The sequence below is a fragment of the Triticum aestivum genome, chromosome 7A (genome assembly GCF_018294505.1).
Source record: "Triticum aestivum cultivar Chinese Spring chromosome 7A, IWGSC CS RefSeq v2.1, whole genome shotgun sequence".
In the NCBI taxonomy this organism is placed as follows: domain Eukaryota; kingdom Viridiplantae; phylum Streptophyta; class Magnoliopsida; order Poales; family Poaceae; genus Triticum; species Triticum aestivum.
The window spans coordinates 81,035,337-81,060,486 of record NC_057812.1 but is presented as its reverse complement, the minus strand read 5'-3'; the positions used below and the strand labels follow the sequence as shown (position 1 = coordinate 81,060,486).

Sequence of the window (25,150 nt, the reverse complement as noted above, 5' to 3'; positions counted from 1 at the left end):
CAAGTTGGATTTTGTTCGTGCCTGAACTTGATGTAGGCGATAGCGAAGTAGTAGTGAGATGGTGCAGAGTTGAGGTGGATGCAGGGGGGAAAGGGACATATATTAGCTACGAGCATTCAAGAGGAAGATGAGATGATGGGGTGTGAGGGTTTCGTTAGTATTCTTAGAGCGCCCATCACATCATAGTCATAGTCCTTTTTCGGTGGGCCAGTAAAGACAATTTGGGTGAAACCAACAAAAATTATGCAACTTGGACACTTGGTACAACCTTTCAATCACTGATGCAACAATGTCTTCTCTAGCAGGTTCTCCTTAATATTCACTAGATCATTGATGACGCGCGTTGCTACGTCCGTCTGTTTTGATGTAAATACATATACATTAAAGTTAAGTTGCATATTGGTTAGTGATTGAAGAGGGAATTTTCAGAAGAAAATGGAAATATATAAAACTTCAAAATTTTCAAATTACATTGCCTCGATATAGAGTGGGTTGCATTGCTGCCATCCATAGGAGAGTCAAATCTTGTGTTGGATATAGCCTGATAGCCATGAACAATGCAATCATACATTAGGTAAATATAAATTTGACAGAAAACAACAATATTTAAGGGGGATACCAATTACCAAAGCAGTTTACATAATTGCATACAGGGTAATGACAGACAGAAGGTAAGTAAGAAATAAAAATTATGTATGCATATCAATATAACAATCATTCATTCAAAATATTAAATTTACAAACCATGGTACAATTTCAGGACATATTTTTAAAATGCCAGATGACCGGTAATTCTCATTAATTGCAATAGGCGTAGCCTTCCGCAACAACAACAACAACAACAACAACAACAACAACAACAAAGCCTTTGGCTTCAGCAATATCTTCAATTCATGCAAAAGGAGAAAGGTCAAAGGTAACCTTAAGTCACAGAAAAAGCTTAAAATCTAAAAGGCATCAGGTTAATCAGCACAAAACACGATATAATTAGCACTTACCTAGCAGCTTCTAAACTTCTCAGACGCCAAAATTTTTAAGCCAAACCAAATACATGAGCTTTCAAAGCCTACTCCCTCTCCATTATTCTGCAATAGTGACTTGAAACAAATCTGTAGCAAAATGGGGAACACCAAAAATTGATTAGGAAGATAAAACATTCCTTCTCAAAACAACACAATGTTTCTTATTTTCATAATTGACTAATATGTTTGGTTGCTGCCGTAGAAAAACAGGTGTTCGCATCAATAAAATTTCTGGGGGAATTTCGTAAGGCCATTTAGTAAAGTAAAAGTAAAATGTATAAAGTAAACAGTAAACACCCCCCGTTAGCATGTTCTAATATATAAGCATATCTATGCCAAGAAACATTCAAGTTGGCCAAAACAAACTTAGAAATGACTGAATCCAAGACTTGAAAAATTCTCATTGTGTACTTTCTAATGTAGACGTCCAAGAAACCTGCTTCGACAAATCCGTCACAGGTACATTTTAATTAGAAATTAAATTGAACAGTGACAAGCACAAAAACTCGTCTCCCATCCGAAGGTCACCAGTAATTCTTAACTAAGTATCTCAGTTTCACAGCAAGGTAAGAACTGAGGTTTATATTCCCTGTAAGAAGTGAGAATTACCAATCTCGTATTCTTCCTGAGATCGCTCCATCACGAAAATTCATGTAGAAGCCATGTTACATTATTTAGCTCATAATAAAAGTTTTTAAATATGAGAAGGGCATGGTTCGATTAAGAAGAGGTTCAGATGTTACATTTATAAGGCTCCTAAGTTTAAACACCATCCAAGCTTGCTGCTAGAATAATCGCAAAAAAAAAACTCGCTGCTGGAATAACCATGCTTGAAAGGAGCATTATTGTCAATCCGTGTTGCAATTTACATAAAATGGGGAATGCGGGGAACAAAGCAATGTCAAAAAGGCGCACCGGGATAAAAGGAGAATGGTACCTTTTGACAACACTAACACTCGATGGGTGGCTACATTTTTCTGTTGCACATTTTCTTGTTCTTTTGTAAATAACTGTGGCGCAATAAACAGTTCCATGGTATGAAGACATATAATATATCTAAGCAACAGATAAATGCTAAAACATGGAAACATGAAGTATGGTAGTCAAAGCGAAATTATCACCTTTCCCGGAGCCATCAGATTGTCAATTAAATAAAATGACCAAATCAGAATAAACCAATTTTCAAGAATGAACACCATCTGCAGGCACACGTAATGAATTCGGTTGCATTTTCTATACACCCAAGAGCCTGAATGGATCGACCACAAAGAAGATGAGTAGCACCTGCACAAAATTGGGAGAGGGAGGTTCAGGACAATGTTGATGGGTAGAAGGAGGATCAGGTAAGGAAATAATGCAGATAGAGCGCAACCTACCCAAGCACCATGGCTGTGCAAGATGGAGAGGAAGTATATATGCAGGCGCAGGTAATGGATTCGATGCAGGCTCAAAGGAAGCAACACTTACCTCCACTTACTAGTCGCCGTGGCCCGTGAGTGGCGCACATCGTCATCGATGATGAATGCCCCTGCAACTGACGATTGATTACCTTCTTCAATCATGGGGATCAGTTTTACTCGCCTTCGTCGCCGAAGAGTCCGCTGATGCTTCGCCTCCATCTGCATCGGCGTCCGGTCCGGGAGGCTCGAACCATCTTGACGCATCGTCTCACCCCGCGGCCGAGAAGGGCGTGTGAGCACGCCTCGCCTCTCACGCATCCTCCACTCCGCTCAACCGGTCTGATCCTCTAGCTGGATATGCCGACCGAGCTGACCATGCGCCGAGCAACGCCCGAGCCTATCCTCGCTCTGGATCGGGTGGATGGAGATGTAAGATGGGCTGGTTGGCCCACATCGGACAACGATTCACAGGAGGCTCCCAAAATTGTTATCGGAGCAGCAGCCCACCAAGATAGCGCTCGTTCGTAGCGACGGATGTTAGGCTACGCGGGGTTCACAGGAAATCAAACGACGGAAAACAGCCAAACCTAAAGATCCAACGGTCACAAAGGCTAATGGCCTGAGATGGCTAGGAAAGTGCACAGTTTTAATGTCTCTAATAAATGGCGCCATCAGTCGACTCAATTTTTTTTTTCAAAGGGAGGGGGAGGGGAGATTTTTTTAAAAACAACAGGGGGGGTCACCACATGAATATTATTTCATTTCAAAAGAGATTGATCCAGTTTATAAATGAAAATATCCCTTTTACGTAGTTTGCTAGTGCAACTAAATCATAGTTGTCGATCGGTAACACAAAAGACGAGACGAGATCCTACTACTGCTACATGTTCTTTCCTCTGCATAAATACCACCCCCGAACACCCTCTCCCAAGAATCAAACAGATTCATATTCACACTTCCCAGCATAGTCAAATAGGCCAGTCAAGTGGTCAAACTGATGCCAAAGCCACTGAAATTGTGTGTTTTGGTAGCGTCTGGGGTTATTTTTGACATGAAACCATGTCAACTCAGGCTAGAGGAATCTTCAACTACCACTGGAGATCATTTGACATTGTTAGACACGATGCTTAGGTGCTATAACCGGTCAAGGGACCATGTGATGACGAATAATGCTATTTACTAGTGATTGGGGCACCATCCTGTGGCGCCACTTGAAAGGAAGCTGTGCGCACGTTTTCATTTTAAAAAAATACATAAAGTTCTCGTCTTCGTCTAAAAAAACATCTCAAGAAAAATCCTCATCATCTGAAAAAGAGGTAAAAAAGAAAAATTACCACACCAGCCTACCAGCGAGGGCCACTTTGCATAACCCTCCATTTAAAAAGTACCAGAGGTCCTCATCTCCATCTAAAAATATATATTTAAAAAATAATCCATGCCTTCATCTAAAAGAAATTGCAAAAGATTTCTCATCGCGGCCAACTAGCTTGCGCCATGTGGCATAGCTAGTTGGCCGCCCTTCACGCGTAGCTTAATGGTTTTAATGCTTGTTCAGATGCCATGACATATGCATGGAAGGAGGTCAAAATTTCCATGGGAGGTGCGTGCAGAGGTGGCTCTAGATGAAGGAAAAGTTTCCATGTGTGTCGGTGCCAACATATGATACAACCTATTGTTGCAAAACAAGATGCTCACTTTCCTATTCCCTTCGTCTTGATAAAAATTGAGTTATTCGAGATGAATCTTGATACGTCTCCAACGTATCTATAATTTATAATGTATTCATGCTGTTATTTTATCATTCTTGGATGTTTTACAATCATTTTATAGCAACTTTATATCATTTTTTGGGACTAACCTATTGGCCCAGTGCCATTGCTGTTTTTTGCTTGTTTTTTACATCGCAGAAAATCAATATTAAACGGAAACGGAGTCCAAACACCGTGAATTTTTTTATGGACCAGAAGCACTATAAAAAAAATACACTTCCGTGATGATACGTGTTTGTCACAGTAGGTCGCGTTTTTTGTCATGCATGTACATCCATGACGATTTTATGACAGAATCAAGATAGTCATACTTGTGTTGTCGTAGAAGTGTTCGATGACATTACCAAAATTATCATCACGGAAGTGTCCACTTCCATGACGATAAATCGCGCGTCACAGAAGTGCTTTCGTCAAGGGTGACCGACATGTGGCATCCACCGTAACGGAACGCCGTTAAGTTATCGGGTCGAGTTTTGGATCCGATAACCCGTTAACAGCCCCGACCAATGGGGATTTTCCACGTGTAAAATCATCATTGGCTGGTGGAAACACATGTCGGCTCACCGTTGGGACAGATGTCATTCGCTCATTGGACCGAAGGCGCCTATGATACGGCGACACGTGGCACGACCCAACAGAGGCCCATTCCTGTGAAAAGGCCGGTCCGTTTGACTTGGTCAAACGGTGGCGGGCCGGCCCACGGAAAGCCTGTTAACGACCTGTTCGCATATAGCCCATTTACAGCCCACTAACCCAGGGCCTGTTACGCCCTATCCGAATTAGGCCCAGTAGCATCATCTGGGCCGTCCAATATGATTCAACCCGTTTTAACTTCCGGCCCATGTGTGGCCCATGACTTCTTTCAGCCCATATAAGGACCTTTGTAACTCTTGGCCCATTAACGGCCCGTGGTGAAACTAGCCCGTAATGAACAGTGTATCACTTTATACCCATTAACGGCCCGTTATTCCATTGGGCCGTTTCCAGCCCAAGTTATCTTTCGGCCTTCTCAGGGCCCATTGATTCTTGGGCTCATTTGCAGCATTCGGTTACATATGGCTCGTTACTGTCATTTTCTGCTTGTGGGCCAAATTCAGCCCGTCGTTACAGTCGGCCCGTTTGCGGACCGTTAATACGTTGGGCCATTTTCATGTCAAAAAACCCGTTGGGCTGTTTTCATAGAGTTATCAAATACGGCCTATTAACGGCCCATTCTGGTCCACGAATAGTACGGCCCATGATTGGCGAAATGATGATACGCCCCGTAGAAGGCCCATGGATCCTACGGCACGTATGAGGCCCGTGGATAGTACGGCCCGTAGAAGGCCCATGGATCCTACGGCCCGTAGAAGGCCCATGGACCCTAAGGCCCGTATAGAAGGCCGATGGATCCTACAGTCGGACGAAGGCCCATGGATCATACGGCCTGCAGGAGGCCCATGGTTACAACAGCCCATGTGTTGCCATGATTATTTTGGCCTAGCTACCAAAAAATAGGCTATTGTGGCCACTAGAAAAAAACAGAAAAAGAACTGCAGTGACTACAAGCAAACAACTAAACAAGACAATAAGCAAATAAATAAGCAAGCAATTAACGTTAGCCTATTACCGCTATTACACATATTACATCCACTAGGCATCAAAGTTCGCCACCAGTGCAAATATAGGGAACAAAGCAGCACATTACATACACTGGCTGTCAAAATTGGCCACCAGTGCAAATAAACGCGGCAGTAAAACAAGAGCATAATTGAAACAACTTCAGAAGAGCTCAAGAAACGTTATCCTGGGTATCCACCATGCCGGCAATAAGCTTAGCAAGCTGATTAGCTTTGTCCCGTTTGGCGCTAAAATCCCCCAACGCTTGTTGTTGCACCAGAAAGTATGCATCTGAATGCTCCAGGGACTTCCGCAGTCCTTCCACTTCTTGTCGCAGCACAGCTGATCGATGTCTTTCAGCTTGTAGTTGAGACTCAAGAAACCGAACTGATTCAGACAGTGAGTTTGAATAGCTTGTGCAAGCAGTAGTGGCCAGTAACTCGAACACTAAACCAAGACAGGACTTTGGGGTTGTCTCGCTGTCTTCAAGATAGTCTTCCTTAGCTGTTTTATCAGCTTTGTTCGAGACCAACAAGGATGTGTCACTGTCCTGAACCTTATCTGCATTACTTCCTTTACCATTGCTTAATAAGGCACTCTTCCCCAATATTCTGTCAGCATTCTAAAAGAAGAAACAAGCAGACACATAACAAGTTTAGCATGTACTAGTATATGAAACTCATTTCGGTGAACCCGTTCATTAGTAAGGTGGACAGGATTAAACTACCAAGTCTTCTATTGCCAAGTACTAGTACATAATAAAAGCATCAAATGAACATATATCTATGTCCTATGGTCACTGCATTGTCTTGCCAAATCAAAATAGAGACACGGTTCAAATCATATCAGTTTAAGACAAAGCAGCAGTGAAAGAATACAAAGTGTGGGAAACTACACGGCACAACAAGATTTCTGATGGGTACCACGGGTCTACATGTACAACAACACTATTGGCTCTGTTGTGATGCTAGTAATGTGCATGATATGAAAGTCAACTGTATACGCAATTGAAATTCAAATCAACAGAGCTATTGATAAGAGCAAACCTGTTAAAGAAACATGCGTGAACATACCTGCTATGCCATTGGAGTTTCGATTGGATCCTTCAATTTAAAAATAAGTTTGTATGAGTAAATACAGTGATACAAGAGCAAAACAATCATAGTTAAAAAAAGGCGCGCCTAAGCGAGCGCTTAAGCGCGCCTAGGCTCTAGGCGTTGGCAAAACGCGTTGCGCATAACTACGCATAATCTGTCCATAACTACGCATAAGCATGCGCTTTGGTCAGTAAAGCGCAAGGCGGTGGCAAAACGCATAATTAACGCCTAACACTTTTTTGAACTATGATAGCAATGGAATCTTAAATTAGAACAGTTCTTCTTCAGGTTTAGTCACTTGTTCTACATGAATAGAGTACAGTAAGACGCAAGATTATAATACTTAAAAATAGAAAATGAGCCCATAGACCTTACCACATTCTTGGTTCGGACCAGTACAGAACAAGGCGTTCCCAGTCATCGTCCAGTAAATGTGTCTCAGGAGAACGTAAGGGAATTTGATGAGTTTCTTTGCCGGTGAAGTACGTTTTCTTCAGGTAATTCCGATACTGCCACCAAGCATTCTTGAAGATAGCAGAGGTATTAGCACAGGTTACCTCATCCCGAGTTTCCAAATCGGTCCTTCTCTATAGAGAAAAATGGGAAAATTTGCTGTATTATAACCATCATGGAGGTAGGATGTTTGGGACGAAGCAAAGTAATTGCCATGAATAACATTACTTACACATAACTCCTGAACAAACACCTGCAACTGGCATTTTACTTCATCTTTAGTATAATATTTCCAAGATGAGAAGATACGCACATACGATTTAACAACATCAAATGTGATATATGCTAAACTACGACTAGCTGGTTGTGCTTCCTCCACAGGAATAGGCGTACTAACTGGTGGAGTTGGGGTTCGCGGTGATAGTACTGGCCTTTTGGGCACTGGAGCTACCTTACTAACTGCTCTTGTTTGGGAGCTCTGTGGTGGAGATGGTGCTGTGTCAACAGGAACTGGGTTACTATCGGCTGGGGTTGGGGTTAGATTGGGTGAAGCTGGTTCTCTGTTCATCGCAGTAGGGGTACAATTTGCGAGAGTTTGGGTTATGTGTGGTAGGGCTGGTTCTTGTGCATGTACAACGGGGTGCTATCTCCACCAAGAGGTAGCACTATTTTATTTGAAGACCGTGTTTTTAGTCCGCTAGATACTGGCATCACCCACTCCAATTCAAATGGCTGATAAATAGGAAACATAGTTGAATGTACAGACATTGTATGAGAGATAGATGCAATAGATAGTGTGGAAAAAAGAGGGCATGAAATAGTTGACATGTATATTGTTTAACTAAAACGGATAGCATGACATAATTTCACATATATGATGTCTATCTAAACTGGATAGCATAGCATAACATAATTCAAAGATATGATGAATAACTAAACAGGATCGCATGACATAATTCACCTACATGTTATCTAAGTAATCAGGATCGCATCATTTAATTCACATATGTGATTTATATGCTAAACAGAGGGCATTCGATATGATGTCTGAACTAAGAACATGGTGTTGAATATTGTGTATATGATGTCTAAACTATGCAATGCAAGACACCGTATGCATGATATGAGCAGTATAACCGTGCCAAGTTAGAGCATACACCTCAGTGGGGGAATAGGACTGGTCATCTGTCTCTGAATCCATCTCTGAGGAGCTATCGGGACCCAACAAGAGATCTGCTTCGACAGGTAGCACTGTCTGCTCTGAAGGCCTTGTTTTCACTCCAGATTTTTCCATCTCCCACCCAAATGGCTGATTCACAGGAAGAGTAGTTTAATGTACAAACATTGTCGACAAATGGAAATGTAATGAAGAAAAGGATGGGCAAGATATCATTCAAATATATGATGCCTGGTTAAACAGGATGGCATTGCACATTTCACATATATTATGGCTGGCTAAAAGACATGAGACTGCATAATTCCCATATATGATATAGAAACTAAACAGGTGGCATTACAGAACATGTCTAAACTAAGCAGATGACATATATGATGTCAAAAGTAGGCACTGCAAGGCAACATATGCATGATATGACTAACATCATCATGCCAAGGTAGAGCAAACACCTTGGGGGTAAATAGGAGTGGTCAGCAGCGTCTGAATCCGCCTCAGAACAGATATCTTCCTCTGGATTACAATCTGGAGAGGGGTGGGGAGGGTTTTCCATTGAACCCACCATGGAGCGATGTCTGCATGAAATTGTATTGCCGCGCAAAAATCTTCTCTTTTTCTCTACATGTTCAGCATGACTGTGTACAATATCTGACATGCATACGAAAAAATATGGTGAGATTATGTAAGGAGAGCATGCAGAAATTTAGAGTGATGGTAACAACCAGTGGATCGACGTTTTTCCGTTGAACCAAAATAGCCCTAATGGATCGACGTGAATGTATAGTAATAAGTGATGCAACAAGTGTACAACCTCTTTGCCGTAGCCATGTTGACCTCAGCATCATTGGGTTGGTCGCTGAAGCAGTCGAGGCAGAGGTGGCTGTCGGAGGTGTGGAGGAAGATCTGAGGAATCTGTAGACGACGTCCAGGGCACTGCTCTGTTGTGATGGATCGTTCTGTCGTTGGAGCAGCTTCGGTGAGCCGTAAGACGTCAAGGTTGAAGCAACACAAGACAGACATCGTCAATCTCAAGTGGGATTCTAATAGCATCTCCAATAGATGATGTAAAATGGATGTAAAATTAACATCACAAAAAACCACCTGACTACAACAGATGAGGTAAAAACTATTGACTCTGAACTTAACTGTCGAAACTGAAATTTACTGTGAAATTTGAATGCTACTATCGAAACTGAACGCAATGGTAGCAGAGAGACACTTGACATGTAGTTTAGGGAGGGCCTGCAGTTCATCTTCAACCTGCACCCCCCTGAGCCGCCAGCCACCACCGACCGAACCGCTGGCCCCAGCACCGCCTCGCCGCCCCGAAACAACTCACCACCGCCGCCCCCGCCAGCCCTCTAGGCCCCCGCCCCACCCTGAACCCTAAGATAGATAGTGGTGTACCTCTTCGGCGAGCCCCCGTCCCCGCTGCGGGTGGTTCTTCCTTAACTCCGGCGAGCCCCCCCAACCCCTGAAAATTGACTGACCCAAAAGTCGATTCAGTCGACTGAAGTGTGGCTTAATCAGAGCAGAGCAGCAGCACGAGCGAGGGGGAGAGCAGCAGCAGCTAGGCGAGCGAGTGATCGAGCGAGAGCCGAAGCAGCAGGAGCAGCGCGAGCGAGCGAGTGAGAGCCAGAGCAGCAGCAGCAGCAAATCTGGCTGGTATGGCCGCCGCCGAAGGGGCCTCGCACTGGGGGAGAGCCGCCGTGGAGATGTCGCCCGCGGTGCCGGCTTCAAGGTAGCCGCTCCTTGGGGGTGCGGGATGGAGCACCATCGGCGCCGGGAGGTTGAATTAAGGAGAAGGTGCGATGCGATGATTGTACAACCTCTTTGGTGGCGCCGAGTAGGCCTCGGCTTCGTCCGAGGAGTCGGTGAGGATGATGCGGTTCCGATGGAGCAGGTTAAGGCAGCGCTGTGGGGATGGAGCAGCCGCGATAGACAAGGCGATCGTCGGAGCAGCTCCTTGGAGGTGGAGGACGGGGCGGCTGAACCGGCGGGACGGCGAGATGGATGATGGATCCTCATCCGAGGAGGTGGACGAGGGACGTCGAGCTGTTGCGGTGGACGACGTCGTCGGGGAAGAGGCTCCGGCTGGGTAGTGGTGACGTGGCGGACGGAGGAGGGTGGGGTTTCACGGCTGGAGCGGAGAGGTTGTGGCGGCCTGGGATTTCGAATGGCGAAAAGGGGGCGATGGGAGGGGTTGAAGCATGACTTAGGGACGCGCTTGTCCAAAATGTAGGGTGTGTTACAAAAGTACCTCCCACCGATTTGAACTAGCGTCCCTTTCGGCTCAGGGTTAGAAGGAGGATTTCACGTGTCGGGATTTGGCAGCTGGAGGGAGTTTTCACGCGTGTTGTAATTTCGGGATAGCAAGGCGCGGGTTGTGAAGGCGCTAGTTTTGGGAGCACGATATCTGAATTTTTGGGATATAACAAGACGCGGGTTGAATTTTAGGGACAAGCCTAACGTGTAGTAATATTGTACCTGTACGTACCAAATCAATTCGCACTTCCCTCAACCAAAAAGAAAACGAAAAAAATAAAACTATTCACACCACACAAAGAGAGAGTCTTGCCCCGTTTTACTATACAAATGCTAGTCAAAGCTACTCACTCCTTCCATCTATATAGGGCCTAATGCGTTTTCGATGCTAACTTTGACCAAATATTAGAGCAATGATATATGACATGCAACTTACACAAAGCACACCGTTAAATTCGTCTGTGAAAGGTTCTTTCAATGATATAATTTTCACATTGTGCATGTCATGTACTATTAATCTTGTCAATAGTCAAAGGCGGTCTTAAAAATCTCATTACGCCCTATATAGATGGAAGGAGGGACTATGAATCCATGTTATGTCCGATTAAATTTTTTGGCTTGCTGTATAATGCATGTAACCTACTCATACCAATATTTTAAAGCATTCCAAATATCTATACCATTGCTGCATTCCGAACTAAATTTGAATTCGTTTCTCTATTTCAATAAGAATCTACAATCATGATTATTGCCAACTTCAACCATCATAGTTTCCTTGCTATCCATCAGATATAAATCGGGCGGTCTATAATGCAGGATGGCAGGCACACCATCATCAACAACTCCATTTTTTATAAGAGTAGAGATAAAATATATTAAATGTAGTATAACATGTTCATAACCGCACCATGTGTATCACCGTTATATATATTCACACATGCGTCGGTTTGAAACACTATGATACATTCTTCAAATATCTGAATTTGCTTTTGATAATGAAGTATATATGATCTTTATTCGTCTTTTACACCCACACAACCCTCTTATCTTTGTAGCTAGCGCTAACTTTCTCTTGTGCATGCACACGCCCGCATCCCTCTCACCCTCCCTCAGTATTCTCTAGCTCCATCGCGCAAATTTGTCTTTTCACTTTAGGTCGTTCACCCATGGTGTGTGTAGGCCCCCCAGCTCCTTCTTTACGGCACACATCGATCGATATGCCTCTCTAGCCAGGTGTGCCTATCACAAACACAAGCTTCCCCTCTTCTCTTGTCACCGTCCATGCCTCACTCCCACCACTCTTTTCGTCGTTCTCGTACTCGCACACTCCTCCCCCTCGATATAGTATGCCTCTCGTACCACCTCCTACATGCATCTCTCTCTCTCTCTATCCTTCTCCTCGTGCCTCATTTGCTTCTAACAGACACATGCATGTATACCGATCGATCTCCCGACATATACCTAGATCGACTTTAACTACCCCCATCAATCGACGTACCTCACAAGTTATGTCTCTCCTTTCTCTAACAAAGGGCGATTGATCTTCCTATGTAGTTACGTCTGCTTACCACAGCCACATCGTCCCCCCTCATCATTCATGCATGCCTCCTGACCCGTCTGTCACACGCACGTGCACAGACAACAAGCAGCCATGTCCTGTCTTATTGATATTGTGGGCGTGCCCTCCGTTTGTCTAGCAAGCCTATCCCACCATTTGTTAGAAGCAACTCCACTACCACCCCCTCCAACACTCTAGCTCTGTCTCTCTCCCAACCTTATTCCTCTCCTGCACATATGCATGGATGCCGATCGATCTCCCTTAATACATGAGGCAGATCGATCTCCTTAATACATGAGGTAGGCCTCTCTCCTCCACATATATGTTGGGGAACATAGTAATTCCAAAAAAATTCCTACGCACACGCAAGATCATGGTGATGCATAGCAACGAGAGGGGAGAGTGTTGTCTACGTACCCTCGTAGACCGGAAGCGGAAGCGTTATGACAACACGGTTGATGTAGTCGTACGTATTCACGGCCCGACCGATCAAGCACCGAAACTACGGCACCTCCGAGTTCTAGCACACGTTCAGCTCGATGACGATCCCCGGACTCCGATCCAGCAAAGTGTCGAGGAAGAGTTCCGTCAGCACGACGGTGTGGTGACGATCTTGATGTTCTACTGTCGCAGGGCTTCACCTAAGCACCGCTACAATATTATCGAGGAGTATGGTGGAGGGGGGCACCGCACACGGCTAAGAAAACGATCACGAGGATCAACTTGTGTGCCTAGAGGTGCCCCCTACCCCTCGTATATAAAGGAGCAAGGGGGGGGGGGGGTGCGGCCGGCCCTAGGAGGAGGCGCGCAGGAGGAGTCCTACTCCTACCGGGAGTAGGACTCCCCCCTTTCCCTAGTTGGATTAGGACTTGGGGGGAAGGAGGAGAGGGGGGAAAGGAAAGGGGGGGCGCCGCCCCCCTTCCTTGTCCAATTCGGACTTGGGGGGGGGGGAGGGGCGCGCGGCAGCCCCTAGGCCTCCTCTCCTCTTCCTCCACTAGGCCCATTAAGGCTCATTAGGTTACCGGGGGGTTCCGGTAACCTCCTGGTACTCTGGTAAAATGCCGATTTCACCCGGAACACTTCCGATGTCCAAATATAGGCTTCCAATATATCAATCTTCATGTCTCAACCATTTTGAGACTCCTCGTCATGTCCGTGATCATATCTGGGACTCCGAACAAACTTCGGTACATCAAAATATGTAAACTCATAATGAAACTGTCATCTTAACGTTAAGCGTGCGGACCCTACGGGTTCGAGAACAATGTAGACATGACCGAGACACGTCTCCGGTCAATAACCAAAAGCGGAACCTGGATGCTCATATTGGCTCCTACATATTCTACGAAGATCTTTTATCGGCCAGACCGCATAACAACATACGCTGTTCCCTTTGTCATCGGTATGTTACTTGCCCGAGATTCGATCGTCGGTATCTTAATACCTAGTTCAATCTCGTTACCGGCAAGTCTCTTTAATCGTTCCGTAATACATCATCTCACAACTAACTCATTAGTTGCAATGCTTGCAAGGCTTATGTGATGTGCATTATCAAGAGGGCCCAGAGATACCTCTCCGACAATCGGAGTGACAAATCCTAATCTCGAAATACGCCAACCCAACATGTACCTTTGGAGACACCTGTAGAGCTCCGTTATAATCACCCAGTTACGTTGTGACGTTTGGTAGCACACAAAGTGTTCCTCCGGCAAACGGGAGTTGCATAATCTCATAGTCATAGGAACATGTATAAGTCATGAAGAAAGCAATAGCAACATACTAAACAATCGGGTGCTAAGCTAATGGAATGGGTCATGTCAATCTCATCATTCTCCTAATGATGTGATCCCATTAATCAAATGACAACACATGTCTATGGTTAGGAAACATAACCATCTTCGATTAACGAGCTAGTCAAGTAGAGGCATACTAGTGACGTTTAGTTTGTCCATGTATTCACACAAGTATTATGTTTCCGGTTAATACAATTCTAGCATGAATAATAAACATTTATCATGATATAAGGAAATAAATAATAACTTTATTATTGCCTCGAGGGCATATTTCCTTCAGTCTCCCACTTGCACTAGAGTCAATAATCTAGATTACACAGTAATGATTCTAACACCCATGAAGCTTTGATGCTGGTCATGTTTTGCTCGTGGAAGAGGCTTAGTCAACGGGTCTGCTACATTCAGATCCGTATGTGTCTTGCAAATCTCTATGTCTCCCACCTGGACTAGATCCCGGATGGAATTGAAGCGTCTCTTGATGTGCTTGGTTCTCTTGTGAAATCTGGATTCCTTTGCCAAGGCAATTGCACCAGTATTGTCACAAAAGATTTTCATTGGACCCGATGCACTAGGTATGACACCTAGATCGGATATGAACTCCTTCATCCAGACTCCTTCGTTTGCTGCTTCCGAAGCAGCTATGTACTCCGCTTCACATGTAGATCCCGCCACAACGCTTTGTTTAGAACTGCACCAACTAACAGCTCCACCATTTAATGTAAACACGTATCCGGTTTGCGATTTAGAATCGTCCGGATCAGTGTCAAAGCTTTCATCAACGTAACCATTTACGATGAGCTCTTTGTCACCTCCATATACGAGAAACATATCCTTAGTCCTTTTCAGGTATTTCAGGGTGTTCTTGACCGCTGTCCAGTGATCCACTCGTGGATTACTTTGGTACCTCCCTGATAGACTTATAGCAAGACATACATCAGTTGTGGTACACAGCATTGCATACATGATAGAGCCTATGGCTGAAGCATAGGGAACATCTTTCATTTTCTCTCTATCTTCTGCAGTGGTCGGGCATTGAGTCTTACTCAATTTCACACCTTGTAACACAGGCAAGAATCCTTTCTTTGCTTGATCCATTTTGAACTTCTTCAAAAATTTGTCAAGGTATGTGCTTTGTGAAAGTCCAATTAAGCATCTTGATCTATCTCTATAGATCTTAATGCCCAATATGTAAGCAGCTTCACCGAGGTCTTTCATTAAAAAACTCTTATTCAAGTATCCCTTTATGCTATCCAGAAATTCTATATCATTTCCGATTAGTAATATGTCATCTACATATAATATCAGAAATGCTACAGAGCTCCCACTCACTTTCTTGTAAATACAGGCTTCTCCAAAAGTCTGTACAAAACCAAATGCTTTGATCACACTATCAAAGCGTTTATTCCAACTCCGAGAGGCTTGCACCAGTCCATAAATGGATCGCTGGAGCTTGCACACTTTGTTAGCTCCCTTTGGATCGACAAAACCTTCCGGCTGCATCATATACAACTCTTCTTCCAGAAATCCATTCAGGAATGCAGTTTTGACATCCATCTGCCAAATTTCATAATCATAAAATGCGGCAATTGCTAACATGATTCGGACAGACTTAAGCATCGCTACGGGTGAGAAGGTCTCATCGTAGTCAATCCCTTGAACTTGTCGAAAACCTTTTGCGACAAGTCGAGCTTTGTAGACAGTAACATTACCGTCAGCGTCAGTCTTCTTCTTGAAGATCCATTTATTCTCAATTGCTTGCCGATCTTTGGGCAAGTCAACCAAAGTCCACACTTTGTTCTCATACATGGATCCCATCTCAGATTTCATGGCTTCAAGCCATTTTGCGGAATCTGGGCTCACCATCGCTTCTCCATAGTTCGTAGGTTCATCATGATCTAGTAGCATGACTTCCAGAACAGGATTACCGTACCACTCTGGTGCGGATCTTACTCTGGTTGATCTACGAGGTTCAGTAGTATCTTGTTCTGAAGTTTCATGATCATCATCATTAGCTTCCTCACTAATTGGTGTAGGTGTCACAGAAACCGGTTTCTGTGATGTACTACTTTCCAATAAGGGAGCAGGTACAGTTACCTCATCAAGTTCTACTTTCCTCCCACTCACTTCTTTCGAGAGAAACTCCTTCTCTAGAAAGTTTCCGAATTTAGCAACAAAAGTCTTGCCTTCGGATCTGTGATAGAAGGTGTATCCAATAGTTTCCTTTGGATATCCTATGAAGACACATTTCTCCGATTTGGGTTCGAGCTTATCAGGTTGAAGCTTTTTCACATAAGCATCGCAGCCCCAAACTTTCAGAAACGACAACTTTGGTTTCTTGCCAAACCACAGTTCATAAGGCGTCGTCTCAACGGATTTTGATGGTGCCCTATTTAACGTGAATGCGGCCGTCTCTAAAGCATAACCCCAAAACGATAGCGGTAAATCAGTAAGAGACATCATAGATCGCACCATATCTAGTAAAGTACGATTACGACGTTCGGACACACCATTACGCTGTGGTGTTCCGGGTGGCGTGAGTTGCGAAACTATTCCGCATTGTTTCAAATGTACACCAAACTCGTAACTCAAATATTCTCCTCCACGATCAGATCGTAGGAATTTTATTTTCTTGTTACGATGATTTTCAACTTCACTCTGAAATTCTTTGAACTTTTCAAATGTTTCAGACTTATGTTTCATTAAGTAGATATACCCATATCTGCTTAAGTCATCTGTGAAGGTGAGAAAATAACGATATCCGCCACGAGCCTCAACATTCATCGGACCACATACATCTGTATGTATGATTTCCAACAAATCTGTTGCTCTCTCCATAGTACCGGAGAACGGTGTTTTGGTCATCTTGCCCATAAGGCACGGTTCGCAAGTACCAAGTGATTCATAATCAAGTGGTTCCAAAAGTCCATCAGTATGGAGTTTCTTCATGCGCTTTACACCGATATGACCTAAACGGCAGTGCCACAAATAAGTTGCACTATCATTATCAACTCTGCATCTTTTGGCTTCAACATTATGAATATGTGTGTCACTACTATCGAGATTTAATAAGAATAGACCACTCTTCAAGGGTGCATGACCATAAAAGATATTACTCATATAAATAGAACAACCATTATTCTCTGATTTAAATGAATAACCGTCTCGCATCAAACAAGATCCAGATATAATGTTCATGCTCAACGCTGGCACCAAATAACAATTATTTAGGTCTAATACTAATCCCGAAGGTAGATGTAGAGGTAGCGTGCCGACTGCGATCACATCGACTTTGGAACCATTTCCCACGCGCATCGTCACCTCGTCCTTAGCCAATCTTCGCTTAATCCGTAGTCCCTGTTTCGAGTTGCAAATATTAGCAACAGAACCAGTATCAAATACCCAGGTGCTACTGCGAGCATTAGTAAGGTACACATCAATAACATGTATATCACATATACCTTTGTTCACCTTGCCATCCTTCTTATCCGCCAAATACTTGGGGCAGTTCCGCTTCCAGTGACCAGTCTGCTTGCAGTAGAAGCACTCAGTTTCAGGCTTAGGTCCAGATTTGGGTTTCTTCTCCTGAGCAGCAACTTGCTTGCTGTTCTTTTTGAAGTTCCCCTTCTTCTTCCCTTTGCCCTTTTTCTTGAAACTAGTGGTCTTGTTGACCATCAACACTTGATGCTCCTTCTTGATTTCTACCTCCGCAGCTTTCAGCATTGCGAAGAGCTCGGGAATTGTCTTATTCATCCCTTGCATATTATAGTTCATCACGAAGCTCTTGTAGCTAGGTGGAAGTGATTGGAGAATTCTGTCAATGACGCAATCATCTGGAAGATTAACTCCCAATTGAATCAAGTGATTATTATACCCAGACATTTTTGAGTATATGCTCACTGACAGAACTGTTCTCCTCCATCTTGCAGCTATAGAACTTATTGGAGACTTCATATCTCTCAATCCGGGCATTTGCTTGAAATATTAACTTCAACTCCTGGAACATCTCATATGCTCCATGACGTTCAAAACGTCGTTGAAGTCCCGATTCTAAGCCGTAAAGCATGGCACACTGAACTATCGAGTAGTCATCAGCTTTGCTCTGCCAGACGTTCATAACATCTGGTGTTGCTCCAGCAGCAGGCCTGGCACCCAGCGGTGCTTCCAGGACGTAATTCTTCTGTGCAGCAATGAGGATAATCCTCAAGTTACGGACCCAGTCCGTGTAATTGCTACCATCATCTTTCAACTTTGCTTTCTCAAGGAACGCATTAAAATTCAACGGAACAACAGCACGGGCCATCTATCTACAATCAAACATAAACAAGCAAGATACTATCAGGTACTAAGTTCATGATAAATTTAAGTTCAATTAATCATATTACTAAAGAACTCCCACTTAGATAGACATCCCTCTAATCCTCTAAGTGATCACGTGATCCAAATCAACTAAACCATGTCCGATCATCACGTGAGATGGAGTAGTTTCATTGGTGAACATCACTATGTTGATCATATCTACTATATGATTCACGCTCGACCTTTCGGTCTCCGTGTTCCGAGGCCATATCTGTATATGCTTGGCTCGTCAAGTATAACCTGAGTATTCCGCGTGTGCAACTGTTTTGCACCCGTTGTATTTGAACGTAGAGCCTATCACACCCGATCATCACGTGGTGTCTCAGCACGAAGAACTTTCGCAACGGTGCATACTCAGGGAGAACACTTCTTGATAATTAGTGAGAGATCATCTTAAAATGCTACCGTCAATCAAAGCAAGATAAGATGCATAAAAGATAAACATCACATGCAATCAATATAAGTGATATGATATGGCCATCATCATCTTGTGCTTGTGATCTCCATCTTCGAAGCACCGTCATGATCACCATCGTCACCGGCGCGACACCTTGATCACCATCGTAGCATCGTTGTCGTCTCGCCAATCTTATGCTTCCACGACTATCGCTACCGCTTAGTGATAAAGTAAAGCATTACAGCGCAATTGCATTGCATACAATAAAGCGACAACCATATGGCTCCTGCCAGTTGCCGATAACTCGGTTACAAAACATGATTATCTCATACAATAAAATTTAGCATCATGTCTTGACCATATCACATCACAACATGCCCTGCAAAAACAAGTTAGTTGTTGCAAGTTTTACGTGGCTGCTACGGGCTTAAGCAAGAACCAATCTTACCTATGCATCAAAACCACAATGATAGTTTGTCAAGTTGGTGCTGTTTTAACCTTCGCGAGGACCGGGCGTAGCCACACTTGGTTCATCTAAAGTTGGAGAAACTGACACCCGCCAGCCACCTGTGTGCAAAGCACTTCGGTAGAACTAGTCTCGCGTAAGCGTACGCGTAATGTCGGTCCAGGCCACTTCATCCAACAATACTGCCGAACCAAAGTATGACATGATGGTAAGCAGTATGACTTATATTGCCCACAACTCACTTGTGTTCTACTCGTGCACAACATCAACACATAAAACCTAGGCTCGGATGCCACTGTTGGGGAACATAGTAATTTCAAAAAAAATCCTACGCACACGCAAGATCATGGTGATGCATAGCAACGAGAGGGGAGAGTGTTGTCTACGTACCCTCGTAGATCGAAAGTGGAAGCATTATGACAACGCGGTTGATGTAGTCGTACGTATTCATGGCCCGACCGATCAAGCACCGAAACTACGACACCTCTGAGTTCTAGCACACGTTCAGCTCGATGACGATCCGCGGACTCCGATCCAGCAAAGTGTCGGGGAAGAGTTCCGTCAGCACGACGGTGTGGTGACGATCTTGATGTTCTACCATCGCAGGGCTTCACCTAAGCACCGCTACAATATTATCGAGGAGTAAGGTGGAGGGGGGCACCGCACACGGCTAAGAAAACGATCACGAGGATCAACTTGTGTGTCTAGAGGTGCCCCCTGCCCCCGTATATAAAGGAGCAAGGGGGGGTGCGGCCGGCCCTAGGAGGAGGCGCGTAGGAGGAGTCCTACTCCTACCAGGAGTAGGACTCCCCCCTTTCCCTAGTTGGATTAGGACTTGGGGGGAAGGAGGAGAGGGGGGAAAGGAAAGGGGGGGGGGCGCCGCCCCCCTTCTTTGTCCAATTCGGACTTAGGGGGGAGGGGCGCGCGGCAGCCCCTAGGTCTCCTCTCCTCTTCCTCCACTAGGCCAATTAAGGCCCATTAGGTTACCGGGGGGTTCCGGTAACCTCCCGGTACTCTGGTAAAATGCCGATTTCACCCGGAACACTTCAGATGTCCAAATATAGGCTTCCAATATATCAATCTTCATGTCTCGACCATTTCGAGACTCCTCGTCATGTCCGTGATCATATCTGGGACTTCGAACAAACTTCGGTACATCAAAATATGTAAACTCATAATGAAACTGTCATCGTAACGTTAAGCGTGCTGACCCTACGGGTTCGAGAACAATGTAGACATGACCGAGACACGTCTCCGGTCAATAACCACTAGCGGAACCTAGATGCTCATATTGGCTCCTACATATTCTACGAAGATCTTTTATCGGTCAGACCGCATAACAACATACGTTGTTCCCTTTGTCATCGGTATGCTACTTGCCCGAGATTCGATCGACGGTATCTTAATACCTAGTTCAATCTCGTTACCGGCAAGTCTCTTTACTCGTTCCGTAATACATCATCTCACAACTAACTCATTAGTTGCAATGCTTGCAAGGCTTATGTGATGTGCATTACCGAGAGGGCCCAGAGATACCTCTCCGACAATCGGAGTGACAAATCCTAATCTCGAAATACGCCAACCCAACATGTACCTTTGGAGACACCTGTAGAGCTCCTTTATAATCACCCAGTTATGTTGTGACGTTTGGTAGCACACAAAGTGTTCCTCCGGCAAACGGGAGTTGCATAATCTCATAGTCATAGGAACATGTATAAGTCATGAAGAAAGCAATAGCAACATACTAAATGATTGGGTGCTAAGCTAATGGAATGGGTCATGTCAATCACATCATTCTCCTAATGATGTGATCCCGTTAATCAAATGACAACACATGTCTATGGTTAGGAAACATAACCATCTTCGATTAACGAGCTAGTCAAGTAGAGGCATACTAGTGACGTTTAGTTTGTCTATGTATTCACACAAGTATTATGTTTCCGGTTAATACAATTCTAGCATGAATAATAAACATTTATCATGATATAAGGAAATAAATAATAACTTTATTATTGCCTCTAGGGCATATTTCCTTCAATATATACCAGCCATTGTACCTCTATAGTTAATTGGGCCTTCCTCTTCCCCCACCACACACCGATAATCGAGTGTTCTAGGTAGGTATCCATGCCACAGAGACAAACTGCACATGGCCCATCTCACGTTCCAGTAGGCCAGCCACTCTATATCTTTGACGTGGGCACACACAAATTTGATGGCACTCTTTATTGATCGCGCGCGCACACACACACACACACATCATCCCTCTCTTCGATTCTATGGACACCTCAAGTCGATGATACCTCCACTCTCTTCTCGTGGATCGCCCCCTCTATATATATGTCATAAGGACTCTATTTCACACACATTGCATATGTTACATTTTTTGATTGACCCCCCCCCCAAAAAACTCTCAAGAACCCACACACTATATCTCTCTAGGTTTGTATCTCTCTCACACAACCCCACGTAGGTGGTGTACGTATACAAGAAGAGAATAGGTGCACCGTGCACGTACTCACGCTTCGTGCCCACACCCGTGCAGGTACACGGCGGAGCTCATTTGTTTACGAAATGGCAGCACACGTGCTAATTTGAACGCCTGTAGCGGTTGTTTACCTAGGGAGGTCGTGTACCACGCGTGCATGAAACAAAGTTCGACTTGACACATTGCCGCGTTATTTTTAAATAAAGTTATAGCGCTCAATGGCACATACACAGAATATAAAATGATTTTTATGGAGAAAAAGGTAGTCCGCTCACTATATACAATGGAGCCTGCCTGCCTGGTTTGTCGCTCTTTAGAGTATCTCACACAAGGCTGCGGTGGCCTCTCTCTCTCTTTCACCGTTGGTCACTGATCCGGCCGCATCCCGTCCGCCGGGGGGAAGGGAGTGCGGTGGCCTCTCTCTCTGTCTAATCGTTGGTCACTGATCCAGCCGCATCTTGTCCGCCGGGGGAAAGGGAGGAAGTGCATCGTTTCTCCGTTCGACGGCGCCGAGGCAGCACGTCCCGATCTGCGGTACACACCGTTCTCTCTGACCAAGCTCCGGCGCTGCAGGGCCTATGCCACCTGCTCGCAGATTCCGCCCGCCGCCTCTCACCTAGTTACATCCCGACGACCTCCAGGTATCCCCTCCGGCCTTGCTCCACTGCCCGTCTTCCCATGTCGCTGCATGTGGATCTTCCATAGTTCTTTGCCCAAAACGTAGCTCATCTTGCGTACTTTCCATATTGCATTCTCGTCCTCACACTGTTTTAGACAAACACAACCATGTTGTTATCTTCCCTTAGGACAAGGAATATGCTTCTTTTTTGTCATCGCATGTGTCATCAACTATTATTGGCCAGTAATTGTTTCCTTTCTACCTCTTTTTTGCAAACAGGGCAATCCATTTCACCTCGTTGCTATTGCGACATTTTGGTGAACTGCACAAATCACTTTTTTCTTAAGAGTGTTTTGTGCAGTTGTACTAAAATGTCACACGGGCAACGTCTCTACATTTCAGTGCGACTGCACAAAGGGAGATTGGTTTTGCTCTATCCTCCTCATCCAACTCCGAGCCTAATCTTCTCCAACTAGTTAGTCTTAAGAGAGACTGCAAAGGTGACCGGCTTCTATTTGGGTGTTTATTGTTTCATCAACAGTCATCTATTATCGTAATCACACTTAATATCTTTGGAACAGGGACGCTCAGCTCTATTTTAGTGGAACTGCACAAAATGATCGAATGTTGCATGCTCCAGACAGCTACTTTTTTCCCAACATGCCTTGTTGATTTAGACAGAGCTGGGGGGGACATTGCTGCCAATGAAAGCATGGATCAATTTTAATTTAACACCTTCTCACAACTCTGTCTTCAGTTGTGATGTAATTATTAGCTCTGATCTGCTAATAATTGACATGCATTAGCAAGGAAGTTAGTTTTTTATTGTTTCCGAAAGAGCATCGATGGCAAGACACGCAAACAAAAGCTGAAAGCTCACACCATTGTACAATTTCATGTCGCTGGAAAATTATTTGTATAGTACGTCAATTATGTAAACAAATGATGGAAGCTTGATAGCATTGCCAGAAGCCTCTTCATCATCCGGGTCCATGTGCCATGCACAAAATTATACTCCTTCGTTCCTAAATATTTGTCTTTTTACAAATTCAAACGGGCATATTTTAGAGTGTAGATTCACTCATTTTGCTTCGTATGTGTACTCCCTCCGTTCCTAAATATTCTATTCGTCTTTCTAGAGATTTCAACAAGTGACTACATACGGAGCAAAATGAGTGAATCTACACTCTAAAATATGTCTATATACATCCGTATGTGCCAGTCCATTTGAAATCTCTAAAAAGACAAATATTTGAGTAGTCACTCGTTGAAATCTCTAGAAAGACAAATACTCCGGAGTATATTTAAGAACCGAGGGGGTAGTGCACAACCGCATGGGAGACTCAGCCCGGTCGTTGCGCCGCATTAATAGTGAGTAATGAGCAGTCAAATCATAAGCCCCACCTTTCCCACTGTAAGTTGCTCTGAAGAAGCAACCATCAATACGCTCTTCTTTGAATCCGCTCATACTACTCCATCCGTCACTGTTTATACAGCGCACTTCAGAAAAAAGAAAAAAAATCTGTGGGACCAAGGCGACTAGCGATCGGCCTGAAAAATAGCATTGGTAGTTATAGCACGGTGTCTATTACTAGAGGGAATAATGCGTACACACATGCATGCAGTGCTTCCACCCCGGGTACACACATGCATGCACTTACTCCACTCCGTAGTAGTACAGTACATGGAGAGAAAATTGTGGACTTGATTGTGGTTACCATGCCCTAATTAATTGCGCATTAAACAAACGCGTCTAAAGTCTCTCTGGTGGTGGAAATGCATTGAGAGAAATGCATCATAATGAAGCGGGCCCTGTAAACTGTGACAGAGGGAGGAGTAGTATGAAGGTGCAAAACCAAGTACGCGTATGGCCAGTCGGTCAACGCACCTCCTCTTGGCATATCACTGACTTGTGGGACAGGAGTGTGAGCAAACCGATCTCAATTGAAGGCAAAGAGCCAACCCGCCGTTCCTTGAGAGAGACGAGGAGCGAGAACACACAGACGGGCTCGCACGGAGGCCAAGATATATTCGACCATGGTTGGTTGATCGATATCATTCATTACATGTTGGACTGCCGTTTTCCGCCCTTCTCCGGAATAAACGTGTACTTATCAGAGATAAAAAAATAAGAGTACAAACGCTCCACCACGCGGTTCTAGTAGTAGTACTACTCGTACTACTGCGCTTGGCTCTTCGCCTCTTCGTGAAGTCGAACAATGATGGTACTCCGCATGTTGGGTAATACAGTGTATGCCTCTGATAATCTGACACTGAATGGACTGATGCATGTCCACCGAGGGTAGGTTACATTAGTCAAAAGACGTAAGCGAGCTTCACCTTGTCCTGCAAGCTTCTTCTCGTTCTGTGAGTTGACGGGACACACCAAAAAAGTAGTGCTAGTCCATACTCCCTCCTTTCCGGTTAATATAGCTTAATCTTTTTTGCTAGTAAATGAGAGAGCTCTATTCATATATAAGCATTCTTAGGACGATCAGCCAAGACACTGGTCACTAGGAAGCGAGGTACCCCGCAAAAAAAGAAGTAGGAAGCGAGGTGTTTCATCAAGCCAGCTCTCGGCCACATTCAAAGTGCAGCAAGCACGGTTCGCACGAAGATGCGCCGCAAGGTTTGCTGACCTGTTTACATGCTGAATAACAAAAAAAGAGGAAATATTACCGAGCGCAACTATTT

General features: G+C 44.4%; 1 protein-coding gene across 6 annotated transcripts; it reads right to left on the bottom strand.

Moving 5' to 3' along the window:
- Window positions 1–126: 126 nt before the first annotated feature.
- On the bottom strand, window positions 127–2,801 carry LOC123154459 (uncharacterized). Of its 6 annotated transcripts, XR_006476857.1 has the most exons (6): window positions 2,490–2,801; window positions 2,144–2,306; window positions 1,960–2,032; window positions 999–1,109; window positions 472–541; window positions 127–356 (listed from the first exon to the last, which is right to left on the bottom strand). XR_006476857.1 is itself a non-coding variant. In XM_044573189.1 (5 exons), exons 1-4 carry the CDS (start codon window positions 2,738–2,740, stop codon window positions 1,081–1,083), a joined length of 516 nt encoding a protein of 171 aa, XP_044429124.1. In that variant the 5' UTR covers window positions 2,741–2,800; the 3' UTR covers window positions 703–884; window positions 999–1,080. The 6 variants fall into 6 exon arrangements, 1 of the variants encoding a protein (XP_044429124.1); XR_006476855.1 differs by lacking the exon at window positions 1,960–2,032 and having other exon boundaries at window positions 131–356; window positions 2,490–2,800; XR_006476853.1 differs by having other exon boundaries at window positions 136–356; window positions 1,960–2,306; window positions 2,490–2,799.
- Between the last annotated feature and the right edge of the window lie 22,349 nt (window positions 2,802–25,150).

Bases quoted from the DNA above. Each gene is read 5' to 3' on its own strand.
- LOC123154459 (XM_044573189.1), bottom strand. From the start codon at position 2,740: ATGCGTGAGAGGCGAGGCGTGCTCACACGCCCTTCTCGGCCGCGGGGT. The intron at 2,033-2,143 runs GTGATAATTTCG...ATTGCGCCACAG, and splicing joins ATCTGATGGCTCCGGGAAAG to TTATTTACAAAAGAACAAGA. The intron at 1,110-1,959 runs GTACCATTCTCC...ATTTTGCTACAG, and splicing joins AGTGTTAGTGTTGTCAAAAG to ATTTGTTTCAAGTCACTATT.